The sequence below is a fragment of the Ovis aries genome, chromosome 22 (assembly GCF_016772045.2).
Source record: "Ovis aries strain OAR_USU_Benz2616 breed Rambouillet chromosome 22, ARS-UI_Ramb_v3.0, whole genome shotgun sequence".
Lineage (NCBI taxonomy): Eukaryota > Metazoa > Chordata > Mammalia > Artiodactyla > Bovidae > Ovis > Ovis aries.
Window position 1 is genome coordinate 32,230,820 of NC_056075.1, and position 15,222 is coordinate 32,246,041.

Here is a 15,222-nt window from a genome sequence, read left to right on the forward strand (position 1 = left end):
TGTAAAGAAAGTTAGAAAACTGGTTAAAAAGCTGTCCAGCAGGAATGTCAAGAGATTTCATGTCCAGAGCATATTCTAGCCACAAAACATGATGTAGCATGTAAGGTCTCAAAGGGAAAATGCCACCTTCTGGAAAGAAGCAGTGCTTATATTTTAGCAAGAATTTCTCAAATTTCTGGGCTGGTATTTATATATTGGCACTACATTTGATGTTCAGAACATGACTGCGACCGAGACAGACAGTCTTTCCCATTACAGGGCTTAGGCAAGTGTATTGTAGGAAAGCAGAGTGCAAGTCCTAAATACAAGTCAAACAGCTTGGAAACCATTACAATCAGAAGACTTTCTATCTGTCAAAAGACATGCCTAATTTCCATTAACTGTATTCTTCCAAGAATGCCTTACTGTCAGATAAAACAGTCCCTGAGGCTTTTTTCATATAGATGTCTTCCTCCATTGGGTTGTAAGCCCCTGTGGGCAGAGTCCTCAGATTGTTTTACTGTTCACCTCACAGGACTGTGCTTCCCTGGTGGCTCAGATGGTAAAGAATCTGCTTGCAATGCGGGAGACCTGGGTTCGATCCCTGGGTTGGGAAGATTCCCCTGGAAAAAGGAACGGCTACCCACTCCAGTATTCTTGCCTGGAGAATTCCATGGACAGAGAAGCCTGGCAGTCCATGGGGTCGCAAAGAGTCAGACACGACTAAGTGACTTTCACTCACAGGACTAGCTGGAAGGGAGCCAAATCTATCAGTGGACAAGCATCTGAAAAGCTGACAAAGCATTTCCCTGCTTTCTGCTGAACTCCAGCGAGACTGCAGACGTACCTGCCGGTGTCTGTAGAGGAGCAGACAGGCCACGATGTGTGTCGACATAATAGCGCAGGACTTGCTAGCAGCTGGAAGGCAAACACACACCTTTTAGTTGTGCTTTTTTTAATATAGCTGAAACTTTTTACAAAGTACCTAAATCTTAAAAAAAAAAAAAAATAGTATCTTAATTAGGAACATTGAAAACTATAAAAGTCTTCTACTGTATTTATTATACCTGATTCACCAAAGGGAAACCACAATTTGCTCTGGACCAGTGGAAGCTCATTAGAGATCATTGCTCATATAATAGAATTCAGTCTAAGATAGGTCTACCCTCAACCCAGAAATCGATTTTAACTTCCTCTTTTCAACCTGGACCAGAGGCAGGTCAGAGGTAGGAAGGAAGGGGACAGACAGACATCTGAGAATGACTATAGTCCATAACTCAATATTCCAAATTTGTAGAAATTTATAATCACATAAATCAAGTATGAGAACATCTATGGAATAATCTAAGATAATGACACCATTTGTGAGTTTTCTGAGATGATAATGAATTCACGAATACTTCATTCATAATTAATGTTACCTCGAGTATTTAAGAAACAAAAAAGTTCCCAGTACCACATATATTTGGCCTTTAAAAAGTATATTTAAAAAGCTTTCATAATACTTGTTTTATAAATGGAAAACAGCACAAAACTGCAAAAAAAAAATTTTTTTTTATAGACTAGACAGCAACCCATCTGGTCATCTGGGTAGTGGGTTTTATCTTTACTTTCCAGTTTTTCAACATTTAAGGATGTATTATTTTCAGCATCCAGGATTTAAGCAGAGACTCCAACAGACATCCTCAGAAAAGAGGATCTTGGTCCAGCATAAAGCAATAGCAGCAGCGGCTAGACAGAAAGGAGCAAGATGAGGTGAGGATGCCTCCACACGGACAGCAAGCATGGAGGGCCTAACCTGATGGGGAGGAGGCACAGGGAAGGGCGAAGAAATCCCAAGCTATGGCTGCTTCCGACCTTAAAGCAGCCTCTACAACATAATACAATGCTGCCATTTGCAACTTAAGGATGGCTAATTCTGCACATAACTCGCTCCACTCTGATTCACTCCCACAGCATTATTAGTGTACAACCATCCCACTGAGAAGAGCAGAACCTCTTTAGGTACAGAGCCAATGACTCAATGTGTAGTCCCCACAGCGAGAATAAAGCTTTACATATAAAAGACACACAATATTTACCAAATAAAAAGGATCACGAGGTCACAGGGGAAAGGGACGTGCAACCATAAACCTAGAAGCTGTACCACAAATGGGTTATCTCAAATCCTCTCAGCATGATATTCCTTCTAATAACTTACTTAGTATCCCCTGCATGTTAGTTCTAGAGCCAGAAGTAGAATCTAACTTTGGCAGATTCCAAAACCTGTATGGTTCACACTGCATCACACTGAATCTGAATTATGGAATGAAAGAGTGGAATTCTACTTACTGAAGAGAATGTGCTCAGCCAGATGTGCAATCAGTCTTCTTCGGTGGGATTCATCTGTTGCATTTCTGGACTCGTTAATGGACATGTCTGTACCTTCATCAGCAGCATCACTGGGTCTAAAAGGTTTTTTGGTTTTTTTTAATTAGACCTCTATAACCCCAATCTTTCCCAAAGCAAATGACATGAGATACAAATGTATTAGATACTTCACTACATATTCTAAATTTAAACCACAAATAGATTATTTCTATGAGTTGTTTTCCTCCAAAATATACTTCATTATATTTCCCTGGTGGCTCAGATGGTAAAGATTCTGCCTGCAATGCAGGAGATGTGGGTTCGATCCCTGGGTCAGGAAGATCCCCTGGAGAAGGGAATGGCTACCCACTCCAGTATTCTTGCCTGGAGAATTTCATGGACAGAGAAGCCTGGTGGGCTACAGCCCATGGGGTCGCAAAGAGTTGGACACAACTGAGTAACTAACACATACCTACCTCATTATATTTAAGACACTCTCCTGAACACAACATGTTATTTATTTATGACTAAGTAATCTGTTGGTACATCACTTTCAGAACTCACTGGCAGAAAATAATGCATAAAACAAGATGCTCCATTTTAAAATAGTTTCAAAAGTTCTATATTTAAACATATTTTTTAAAAGGCTTAATATTTCTCTCAGTGACCATTTGATTTGAATTCTGGAAAATTCACATAAGAAACTCTTTTACATGTTACATGAATGTGCAATATGCATAAGCTAAACTACTACCAAAAAGAACATTTCAAGTATTCAAAAACAGAAATCAAATAAGAACTCATATATGAGTCACAAAATCAAAAGGATTTTAAGATCCAAATAATCAAAAACCTTCCAACTAATACACAAAAACATTACTTCAAGATCCTTTACTAGACCAAATTACTAGAAAAATTACTCAAGTGAGGAAGTAAAAACGAGAATATAAACATCCTTAACAAAGGTAACCAATTTTTTCCATGCAATGTAAGAAATCTGTGTGTGCTGAGTCACTCCAGTCATGTCCGACCTCTTTGCAACCCTATGGACTTTGTAGCCTGCCAGGCTCCTCCATCCATGGGATTCTCCAGGCAAGAATACAGGAGTGGGTCGCCGTGCCCTTTTCCAGGGGATTTTCCTGACCCAGGGATCGAACCAGTATCTCTTATGTCTCCTGCACTGGCAGGCAGTCCTTACTACTGGCACCACCTGAGAAGTCCAATATAAGAAATAACAGATATTCAGTATAAAGAACTTCCATAAATCTTCAGTTCAGTTCAATTCAGTCAGTAAGTCACATCTGATTCTTTGAGACCCCATGGACTGCAGTGTGCCAGGCCTCCCTGTCCATCACCAACTCAGGGAGTTTACTCAAACTCATGTCCATTGGGTCAGTGATGCCATCCAACCATCTCATCCTCTGTCGTCCCCTTCTCCTCCCACCTTCAATCTTTCCCAGCATCAGGGTCTTTTCAAATGAGTCAGTTCTTCGCATCAGGTGACCAAAGCAATGGAGTTTCAGCTTCAACATCAGTCCTTCCAATGACTGATCTCCTTTAGGATGGATTGGTTGGATCTCTTTGCAGTCCAAGGGACTCTCAAGAGTCTTCTCCAACACCACAGTTCAAAAGCATCAATTCTTCGGCATTCAACTTTCTTTATAGTCCAACTCTCACATCCACTGGAAAAAGCATAGTCTTGACTAGATGGACCTTTCCTGGCAAAGTAATGTCTCTGCTTTTGAATATGCTATCTAGGTTGGTCATAACTTTTCTTTCAAGGAGTAAGCGTCTTTTCATTTCATGGCTGCAATCACCATCTGCAGTGATTTTGGAGCCCCCCAAAAATAAAATCTGCCACTGTTTCCACTGTTTCCCCATCTATTTGCCATGAAGTGATGGAGACCAAATGCCATGATCTTAGTATTCTGAATGCTGAGTTTAAGCCAACTTTTTCACTCTCCTCTTTCACTTTCATCAAGAGGCTCTTTAGTTCTTCTTCACTTTCTGCCATAAGGGTGGTGTCATCTGCATATTTGAGCTTATTGATATTTCTCACTGCAATCTTGATTCCAGCTTGTGTTTCTTCCAGTCCAGTATTTCTCATGATGTACTCTGCATATAAGTTAAATAAGCAGGGGGACAATACAAAGCCTTGACATACTCCTTTCCCTATTTGGAACCAGTCTGTTGTTCCATGTCCAGTTCTAACTGTTGCATCCTGACCTGCATACAGATTTCTCAAGAGGCAGGTCAGGTGGTCTGGTATTCCCATCTCTTTCAGAATTTTCCACAGTTTGGGGTGATCTACAGAGTCAAAGGCTTTGGCATAGTCAATAAAGCAGAAATAGATGTTTTTCTGGAACTCTCTTGCTTTTTCGATGATCCAGCGGTTGTTGGCAATTTGATCTCTGGTTCCTCTGCCTTTTCTAAATCCAGCTTGTACATGTGGAAGTTCACAGTTTATGTACTGTTGAAGCCTGGCTTGGAGAATTTTGAGCATTACTTTACTAGCGTGTGAGATGAGTGCAATTGTGCGGCAGTTTGAGCATTCTTTGACATTGCCTTTCTTGGGGATTGGAATGAAAACTGACCTTTTCCAGTCCTGTGGCCACTGCTGAGTTTTCCAAATTTGCTGGCATATTGGGTGCAGCACTTTCACAGCATCATCTTTTAGGATTTGAAATAGCTCAACTGGAATTCCATCACCTCCAGTAGCTTTGTTCATAGTGATGCTTCCTAAGGCCCATTTGACTTCACATTCCAGAATATCTGGCTCTAGGTGAGTGATCACACCATCATGATTATCTGGGTCATGAAGATCTTTTTTGTATAGTTCTTCTGTGTATTTTTGCCACTTCTTCTTAATATCTTCTGCTTCTGTTAGGTCCCTACCATTTCTGTCCTTTACTGTGCCAATCTTTGCATGAAATGTTCCCTTGGTATCTCTAATTTTCTTGAAGAGATCTCTAGTCTTTCCCATTCTGTTGTTTTCCTCTATTTCTTTGCATTGATCACTGAGGAAGGCTTTCTTATCTCTCCTTGCTATTCTTTGGAACTCTGCATTCAAATGGGTATATCTTTCCTTTTCTCCTTTGCTTTTCACTTCTCTCCTTTGCACAGCTATTTGTAAGCCCTCCTCAGACAGCCATTTTGCTTTTTTGCACTTCTCTTTCTTGGGAATGGTCTTGATCCTTGTGTCCTCTACAATTTCATGAACCTCCGTCCATAGTTTATCAGGCACTCTGTCTATCAGATCTAATCCCTTGAATCTATTTCTCACTTCCACTTTATCATCGTAAGGGATTTGATTTAGGTCATACCTGAATGGTCTAGTGGTTTTCCCTACTTTCTTTAAGTCTGAATTTGGCAATAAGGAATTCATGATCTGAGCCACAGTCAGTTCCCAGTCTTGTTTTTGCTGACTGTATAGAGCTTCTCCATCTTTAGCTGCAAAGAATATAATCAATCTGATTTTGGTATTGACCATCTGGTGATAAATCTTACCTTGAGGGAAGTATAGCTGGCAACAATGCTTGCTCCAAAGAAAGTGGAGCAGAAACAGGTTTCTGACTTTGGCTTTCTAAATATTCCTGGAAAAATAAAACACAATCATTTACTCCCACTGTCTGACTTCCATAAACATATATAAAATATAATTTCATCCTCAAAAAGTTAAAAGTGAGTTGTTAATAAAATGAGCCATACTATTGATATATAACATGAGAAATACTTTCTATTAGCCTAAACTATCTTCAGAAGTGCAGAATGACTCATAGAATGTTGTTTAGCATGAAATCAAAGAACTGAAGCTCCAAAGACAGGGTGATGCTTAAGCAAAATCATTTAAAAATTAAGGGCAAAATTTAACTTTTCTCACATCTTCATGAAATTAGTTGGCATTCCCAATATTATTAACAGTGATAATTGACCAACCATACCCTTTTAAAGGAAATCTGACAATCTGAAGGTCATATTATATTCAAAAGAATCTCAATTCAAAAGCAAAAACAAGAGAAGCTCTGCAGCATTAAAAAAAAAAAAAAAGTGGTAAGAAATGACAAGGTCCTTAACCAAAAAGCATATTGCACAGCAGTTAGACTTCCTTAAAATAAAACCAAGAAGTGGAACAGGAGGAGAGGCAGGACCTCTGTGCCTTATCTTTGGGTTCCCAACTCCCCATCCTTCTTTCTCCTTTACCAATTTGAAAATCTTAAGAATTTAAAACTGCAGGACCTCAGAGATTCACCAGCCCCAGGCTTCTCCATGAGGATGGCACTCTTCCTCTGAATATGTGGGTACTAGACTCCACTGAGTAGAACAGAGCATCACCCTGGACCATCCTTGTTACCCAGCTGTGAGACCTGTTTTTAAAAATGTCTCCTAAAGGCAATTTTAAAACATAACATATAAAATATTGATTTATGTAAAGCAATATGCATAATTCTCATGAATTATAAAAGACAGCAAAAAACTATCAAACTGTTGTTTCCCAAAGACAGACATTTAGTCTCCTTTGTCAACAGGCATATCGATGGAAAAATTCAGGAAATAACTACTCTTGTCAGAGTCTTGTTCTACAAGAGAAGAAACTGAGGCCCTAACTCACATGGAGAAAAGGCATCAGAGGCTGGTCTGGTGCCCAGATCTTCCGACACTGAGCTAGACCGATGCTTCCACACAGCTTCAGCTCAACAGACACTTACCTTTAAGGAAAATGGTTGTGCAAAATCCACTCTGACACATCCGTAGTTTTTTCGTAACATTCTGATAACGCCTCTTGCTATGCTCCAGAGGCTCTCATTCTTCTTGGGTTTTCCCTAGTTTGCAATTTTGAAAGAATAGTATGGTAAGCAACAAAGCTTATTATATATTATTATCCAAAGATAAAGTTTATGAATTTTTTTTATGGAACCTGAAGGTTTATCTGGAAAAATAATGAATCAAGGAGGAAAATACCTATCCATTTGCTGAGACCGGTCAGGAAATGTTGAGCACTCAAAGATGCTAAAAGATGTAATGATATCATTGGAAAGGCAATTTGACCAATGAAAAAGGAAACATTTAACACAACTTCTTTTAATGCATTGTTTACATCATTCACAAAAATACAACTGCAAACTGCTGAAGGATAAAGATGACACACTGGCCTGAAAATCTGTTCTGTGGTTCTCAGATAAAATCAAAGAGACCACCTTATTGTGAGCTGATGATCATGATGGTCCAAATTCACAACATTAAGCAACCAACCATCAAATTCAGCCCCAGAGTGGCCTGTAAGCCAACTGTTCATCCAGTGAGTGTTTCCTGAATATTTAACAAGCATAAGGCACAGTGACAGCTGTAGAAAGGACACAGGACTCAGATATGACATCATGAGACCCCATCAGGGTGAGGGAGCAGACGTTCAGGCTGCACACAAGAAGCGGGTCTCACAAGAGAGAGACAGATAACCATCCAGGTCTATCACTTTATTCTTTATTAGGAGTCCTTGAGTTTTTAGTATGTTTTGAGCAATAAGCTTGACATAAGTATCATGACCAGGACTTTCACACTAAATAAGAACAAAACTAAATCCCTCTGGAACTTGCAAACTGCTGGGAGGAACAGTAAGTTGGTAAAACCATTCTGGAAAACTGTTTGGCAGCATCTACAAAACTGAATGTACCTATGCTTTATGAGCTATCCGTTCCACTCCTAGGTACATACTCCACAAAATGCATACATATGGTCATCAAGAGAAAGGTTTCAGAATGATCACAGCCCAAACCAGGAAGCCAAACTTGTTTTTCAACAGTAGAATAGACAAACTGTATATCCATACACTGTAATAAGTTGTTGCTTAAGCAAAAGAAACCAGAAACATAAAGTCCACACACTATATAATTCCATTTATATAATGATCAAAAACAGGCAAGTCAATCTATTCTGTAAGAAGTAAAGATAACCGGCTACCCATGAGGGGACAGCAATGAGAGAAGGGATAAGGGGGGTTGTTTCTAGAGTCCTCAACCTCAGTGCAATTACGTAGGTGTGTTCACGTTGTGCTAATTCAAGCTACACGCATATGACGGATGCATTCTTTCATAACTGTTCAATAGAAAGTTCATGAAAAAATTGCTGCCACTTTTCAAATTAACTTGTAGCTGCTTTGCCAACATGATCCCACCAACTCTTCAGGTTTAACTTAAAATTAACACATAGCAATAAGCTCTGACTAAACCAAGCCACACATACCCTTCCCAGGGCAAAGATGGTAACTCAGTATCAAGTATTCTTTCATTTCCCAACTCTATGACTAAGGCTGGTGTTGATTAATCTAATCATGGCAATTCCTCCAAATGCAGAAAAGACATGTTAGCACTACCAATCAGGCTGTGATAGGAGATGAAAGCCCAGCCTACCATGTGTTATAAAATTAGACAGTACCAAGAATATTCTCAACTAATTCTAAAAGCACTTATCTAAAAGCAAAAGGCTAAAGAAGCAAAGATGACTTTTGTGCAGGCGGTCTTCTTACCAGCTGTTCGCCATTGTAATGACCCTCAATAATACGATCGTAGGAGATCCCGACAGGTATTATCAAGATGTCTGGGATGGTATTGGTAGACAGAGTATCTACCACAACTGACAAAAGTCCTGCCCGAGCACAGGAGATTTTTCCACTTCTTGAGCGTGTGCCTTCCAGAAAAATCTCTAAGAACTGCTGCTGTCGAAGTAGTTCAACTATATGCTGGCATATAAGAAGAAAGGAAAAGATGAACTCAGAACAAGCTCAGCAAAGTTAAATCTTAAAAACAAAAACCCTTAAAACTTCACTACAGACAAAATATTTTACACAAATAATAGCAAAGGAGCATCTCCAATGTTATATTTTTATGATAACAAAAAGTAATCAGCAAACTCATACCCAAGCAATAATCACTGAAATAACTACTCAGACAATTGCTTTTTAAAAAATCTCAATCAAGGTTCTCTTTCTTCTACTCTAATCGCTACCATAACAACTTTAAGGGTAATTAGAGATCACACATACCCCATGGAGTAAAGCTCTGTAGAGAATATCTTTCCGTCCATCTGGCGTCTCATCTAGCCTCCGTCGTATGAAAAAGCCTCCAAGCTTATGGATCAAAGTACTATAAATTTAAGAATGCATTAATTTTTTAAAAATGTAAAAAGAAGACTCAAATTCCAGTGTGGACATAAGCCACAGGTGTTGTTTGAGCCGCTGATTATGAAAATCTGGACATTACCCATACAGCTGACACATTTCTATCATTTACATTATGCATTAGCTTTCAGAATGTCACTGTGTATAATGAAGCTCTGTTACATCTGTTATACGCCAAAAGGAGTTTCCATGATACATTACCCTGCAAAGGTGCTGGTACAGATTTTAAGAAGATTATAAAACAGTGCTCAATTTTAAAACCCTGTCCAGGGTCTCAAGACACTGATCTTTAGACATCCCCAAATTTTCCTATGGCACATTTACTTCAAGATAAATGTGATATTTAAAAAGCTCCTTTGGGGAAATTTTCTCAAATAAGTTATTTCTTAGAGAGTATTCCAGTGAGATAAGGATAAGTTTATCAAACTGGAATCAAGCATAGCCATCCTCCCAAAGCATGAAATAAAAATTTGCTTCATTTATGCACACATAGAACAAACAATTCTCACAACCCCATGTCTCTGCCTACAAAACTGATGAATTATTTTGATAGGAGGCAGAAATTTTCCAATACTTATCAACCTTTCCAATCTCGGCACCTCCTCCTCTGTTCAAACAGTGTAATATTAATATAAATATTAATACACAGTTTTGGCACCTTCTATAGTCAGCATAAGGAGGACAGTAAGATATCCCTGGAACTTAATGTCTTTGAAAGTTAACTTAACTCTCTGAAAGTTAAACTTTGCAGAACAAATTCTTAAGGAGATGCGGCTGCTGCTGCTGCTGCTGCTGCTGCTAAGTCGCTTCAGTCGCGTCCGACTTTGTGTGACCCCAGAGACGGCAGCCCACCAGGCTCCCCCGTCCCTGGGATTCTCCAGGCAAGAACACTGGAGTGGGTTGCCATTTAAACATCCACCAAAATAACCCATCTTGAAAAGTGGTTTGTGACTTGTACAGACTGACATGTAACAAAAGAACACTGCAAATAAATAGGTCAGATTATTTAGAATCTGTCATAGCTGAAGGAATGATAAGCTACCTGGCATAGAGGTCATGAAAAGGGAAGAAATTATCAGTGTCTATTAGGCAATTTCCAGAGATTCACCTCGAGAACCAATCCAACATAGAGGGAATGAGTACATAAATTGTTCTGACTATAGAGGAGGCAAGCTGTTACGGGCAAGGCTTCTCTAGAGCCCAGGTGAAACAGCCCTCTTCATGCTCAGTCTATGCCTAAACACTGTTTCGAAAAAGTGAAAGTCGCTCAATCATATCCAGCTCTTTGTAACCCCATGGACTATACAGTCCATGGAACTTTCTAGGCCAGAATACTGGAGTGGGTAGCCTTTCCTTTCTCCAGGAGATCTTCCCAACCCAGGGATCGAACCCAGGTCTCCTGCATTGCAGGTGGATTCTTGACCAGCTGAGCCACAAGGGAAGCCCAAGAATACCAGAGTTGGTAGTCCATCCACTCTCCAGCGGATTTTCCCAACCCAGGAATCGAACTGGGGTCTCCTGCATTGCAAGCGGATTCTTTACCAACTGAGTTATCAGGGAAGCTCCCTTTCAAAAGAGAAACATTTTTTTTTTTGATGAGTTTCTAATTCAACTTTCCAGGTTCCTTAATACTGGGAAGAGGTACCCATGAGAAAAAGCATAGACATTCTGATCCTTGAAAAAGCATGATACTTGGAAAAGTCTGTAGCATCATATCATAGTGGATTAGAGTTAGCTGTTTGTCTATATCCCCCACTGTTTTATATCAACTATTTGAAAGCAAGGACTATGTGTCTTGTTCACCCTTGCCTGGAGCACATGTGGGCAAGTATCGGCTGACTGCATGTATGAAAGGCTTCTCTTCACTCACGTGAGCCAGATCAGCTACAGAACTCTGAACCAAGGGATCAGGAAGGAACTCCTTGGACTGACGCTGAGGATCAGACTCCCTGGCATGCAAAGCAGTGACCACCCCCTTATGAGGCCCTGCCTGCACGACCCGCCAGCCTGCTCCCCTCGGGTCACTATCCACACTTATCCTCCTCTCGCTCTCTATTCCTCACACAGCTGACCTGAGCGATGATTTGTGCTCCGAAGTTTGAGACTAAACAGTTCTCAAATCTATGACCACTTCTCTGAGAGAACTATTATACCTTTCTTTAAGCCTTCATCATCTTTTGTCTGAACTAACACAGTCAGAATTGATCTGTGAGTTGCTCAGTCTTTTTCGTACATTCCAAATTTTCCACAATAAACATGCATTCTTTTAAAACAAAGCTAAAAATCCTAATGTCCTCATTACAATAAAATGTATCTAAAGTTATAATAGAAAAATAAAAACTCAAAACACAATCTTCATATCTTAACTTTCAAAATAAGGTGATCTTACCTGAAGATGGGGATGTTGAGATTATTGCCTGAAGCAATGTACGGCGCTTTGATGTTATGGCAGAAGAGAATGAAAGTGAGCAGGAGATAGTCAATGTGTGATCTATGAACTGGCAGAAATATAAGCGGCAAATTCATCTAGCAAAAGGAAAAATGCCAAATTTAAAATTCAAATGGAAAGTTGAATTACAGTTCAAACACTTGGTTAGAATCATTCAAATACTAGCTAAATAGTGACTCATTCTGTAAAAACATTTTTCAGTAAATAAGAATGGCAATTAATATCTCAATTATATATTATCTAGCTAAAAACAACTGCAGCAGTGAAAAATAATCAGGGAAGGAAGAAAGCAATCAAGAATTCAAGGTGACTCCATCATATATCTTCTGAGAGGAAGCCCTAATTATATAAAAAGAATGTAGGTTTTGGACACAAGGTTGGTTTGGTTTGAAATTCTAGAGAAATGACTTATTGGCCATAACTTGGGACAGTTTCTTAATCTGTATGTGCCTTTATTTCCTCATTCATAAAATAAGGATCATTCTATCTGATTTTCAGAATTATTGCAAGGTAACCTACAGAAGGAATCCTGCATATTGCTGATAGGTCCTTCTTTACACCACTTTTCCCCCCAAATACAAAGCTGCTGTAGTTATCTCACATGGGGGAAAACCTGCAAATGTGTGGGACCGCACAAGGGTATACAAAAACACATTCCCCCCAAAATTCCAAAATCACTCTGCAAAACGTGGAGAAAAAAGAATGATAGATTCACATAATTCTTGCCTCAGTTGCAGCTTTAACCATTTCAAGTTGACCCTTGTGAATCTGAATATTCCAAAAGAAGCTGTTGAACAGTTTCAGCAGCACCCATCCAGTCAGTCTGAAAGGAAGTTTGAAAAGTTTTTAAATGTATACGCATATTTATATATATACACAGACATAGTTTGACAGCTATCTACCTAAACTTCTGAACCTAAAACCTAAGAGTGATTGTAACTGACTTCATGTTATGAGCACATGTGTGTGTATACTTGTGAAAGTGTACATCTGAATTATGGACTTAAAGAACTGATTTTACATATGTACTACTCATAGAAGCATCCATTTATCCTGTACTACAATCTTATATTTTACTCTACTTGCATACTTTATACTTCAGAAGCTATAGTCAAGCAAACAGTTAAGTGAGCAGAGTGATCCCATTACTGAATACAAATCACTCCCTTTAAGACATAAGCATGTGCAGATTCATCAAGAAAAAAAGAGCATGGGCTCAAATAAATAAAATTAGAAATGAAAAAGGAGAAGTTACAATCAACACTACAGAAATACAAAGGTCATATGAGATCACTACAATTATATCCAAATACTGATAAAATGGACAACCTAGAAGAAATGGACAAACTCCTAGAAATGTACAATCTCCCAAGACTGAACCAGGCAGAATAGAAAATATGAACAGACCAACTACCAGTAATGAAACATAGTCAGTAATAAAAAAAAAATTCCAGCAAACCAAAGTCCAGGACCCGGTGGCTTCACAGGTGAATTCTGCCAAACATTTGTAGACGAGTTAACACAAATCTTTCTCAAACCATGCCAAAAACGTGCAGAGGAAGGAGCACTTCTGATTCTACCCATCCTAAGAGGACAGCATCACCCTGATAGCAACACCAAAGACATCACAGAAAAAGAAAATCACAGGCCAGTATCACTGATGAACTAGATGCAAAAATCCACCACAAAATATTAGCAAACCAATTCAACAATACAGTACATTAAAAGCATCATATACCATGAAGAACAGAATTTATCCCCAGATGCAAGAATGATTCAACATCTGTAAAATTAATGTGATACATCACATTAACAAATTGAAAATTAAAAAAAAATATATGATCATCTAAACAGATGCAAAAAAAGCTCCTGACAAAATCCAACATGCATTTATAATTAAAAACTTTCAACAAAGTGAATACAGAGGGAACATACCTAAACATAAGAAAGACCATGAATGACAAGCCCACGGCTTACATCAGACTCAGTGGTGAAAAGCTGAAAGCATTTTCTATAAGGTCAGGAACATAACAAGAATGCACTTTCCCGCCACTTTAATTCAACACAGTATTGAAAGTCCTGGCCATAGCAACCAGAAAAGAGAAAGGTCTGAAAGAAATCCAAAGTGATGAGAGACTCTTGATGAAGGCGGAAAAAGAGAGTGAAAAAGCTGGCTTAAAACTCAACAATCAAAAAACAAAGATCACAGCATCGGGTCCCATCACTTCATGGCAAATAGATGGGAAAACAATCAAAACAGTGACAGACTTAATTTTCTTGGGCTCCAAAATCACTGCAGATGTTGACTGCAGCCATGAAATTAAAAGATGCTTGCTCCTTGGAAGAAAAGCTATGACCAGCATAGACAGCATATTAAAAAGAAGAAACATCACTTTGCTGACAAAGGTCCATCTAGCCAGTGAACAGTATCAAAAGGCAAAAAGATATGACACTGAAAGATGAATTCCCCAGCTAAGTAGGTGCCCAATATGCTACAGGAGAAGAGTGGAGAAATAGCTGCAGAAAGAATGAAGAGGTTGAGCCAAGGCAAAAACAACACCCACCTGTGAGTGTGACTGGTGGTGGAAGTAAAGTCTGATGCTGTAAAGAAAACACTCCATAGGAACCTGGAATGTTAGGTCCATGAGTCGAGGTAAATAGGAAGAGGTCAAACAGGAGATGGCAAGAGTGAACATCGACGTTTTAGTAATCAGTTAACTAGACCAGGAGCTGACTGTGGCTCAGATCATGAACTCCTTATTGCTAAATTCAGACTTAAATTGAAGAAAGCAGGAAAACCACTAGACCATTCAGGTATCAAATCCCTTACGATGATACAGTGGAAGTGAGATATAGATTTAAGGGATTAAATCTGATAGACAAGACTGTCTGAAGAACTAAGGGTGGAGGCTCATGACATCGTGCAGGAATTAGTGATCAAGACCATCCTCAAGAAAAAGAAATGCAAAAAGGCAAAATGGTTGTCTGATGAGCCCTTACAAATAGCTGTGAAAAGAAGAGAAGCTAAAGGCAAAGGAGAAAAGGAAAGATATACTCATCTGAATGCAGAGTTCAAAATAGCAAGGAGAGATGAGAAAGCCTTCCTAAGTGATCAATGCAAAGAAAGAAATAGAGGAAAACAACAGAATGGGAAAGACTACAGACCTCTTCAAGAAAATTAGAGATACCAAGGGAACATTTCATGCAAAGATGGGCTCAATAAAGGACAGAAATGGTATGGACCTAACGGAAGCATAAGATATTAAGAAGTGGT

At 39.1% G+C, this 15,222-nt stretch overlaps 1 protein-coding gene across 9 annotated transcripts in view; it reads right to left on the reverse strand.

Moving 5' to 3' along the window:
* Positions 1-15,222, reverse strand: part of GPAM (glycerol-3-phosphate acyltransferase, mitochondrial) — a 68,654-nt gene that overhangs the window by 10,916 nt on the left and 42,516 nt on the right. For all 9 annotated transcript variants that reach the window (XM_012102928.5, XM_042238975.2, XM_012102926.5 and 6 more), the window contains 8 exons: positions 12,675-12,771; positions 11,889-12,025; positions 9,365-9,464; positions 8,849-9,061; positions 7,035-7,148; positions 5,836-5,921; positions 2,311-2,426; positions 827-897 (listed from right to left, as the gene is read on the reverse strand). In XM_012102928.5, coding sequence (XP_011958318.2) covers positions 827-897; positions 2,311-2,426; positions 5,836-5,921; positions 7,035-7,148; positions 8,849-9,061; positions 9,365-9,464; positions 11,889-12,025; positions 12,675-12,771 — 934 coding nt within the window. The remainder of the gene's footprint in view (positions 1-826; positions 898-2,310; positions 2,427-5,835; positions 5,922-7,034; positions 7,149-8,848; positions 9,062-9,364; positions 9,465-11,888; positions 12,026-12,674; positions 12,772-15,222) is intronic.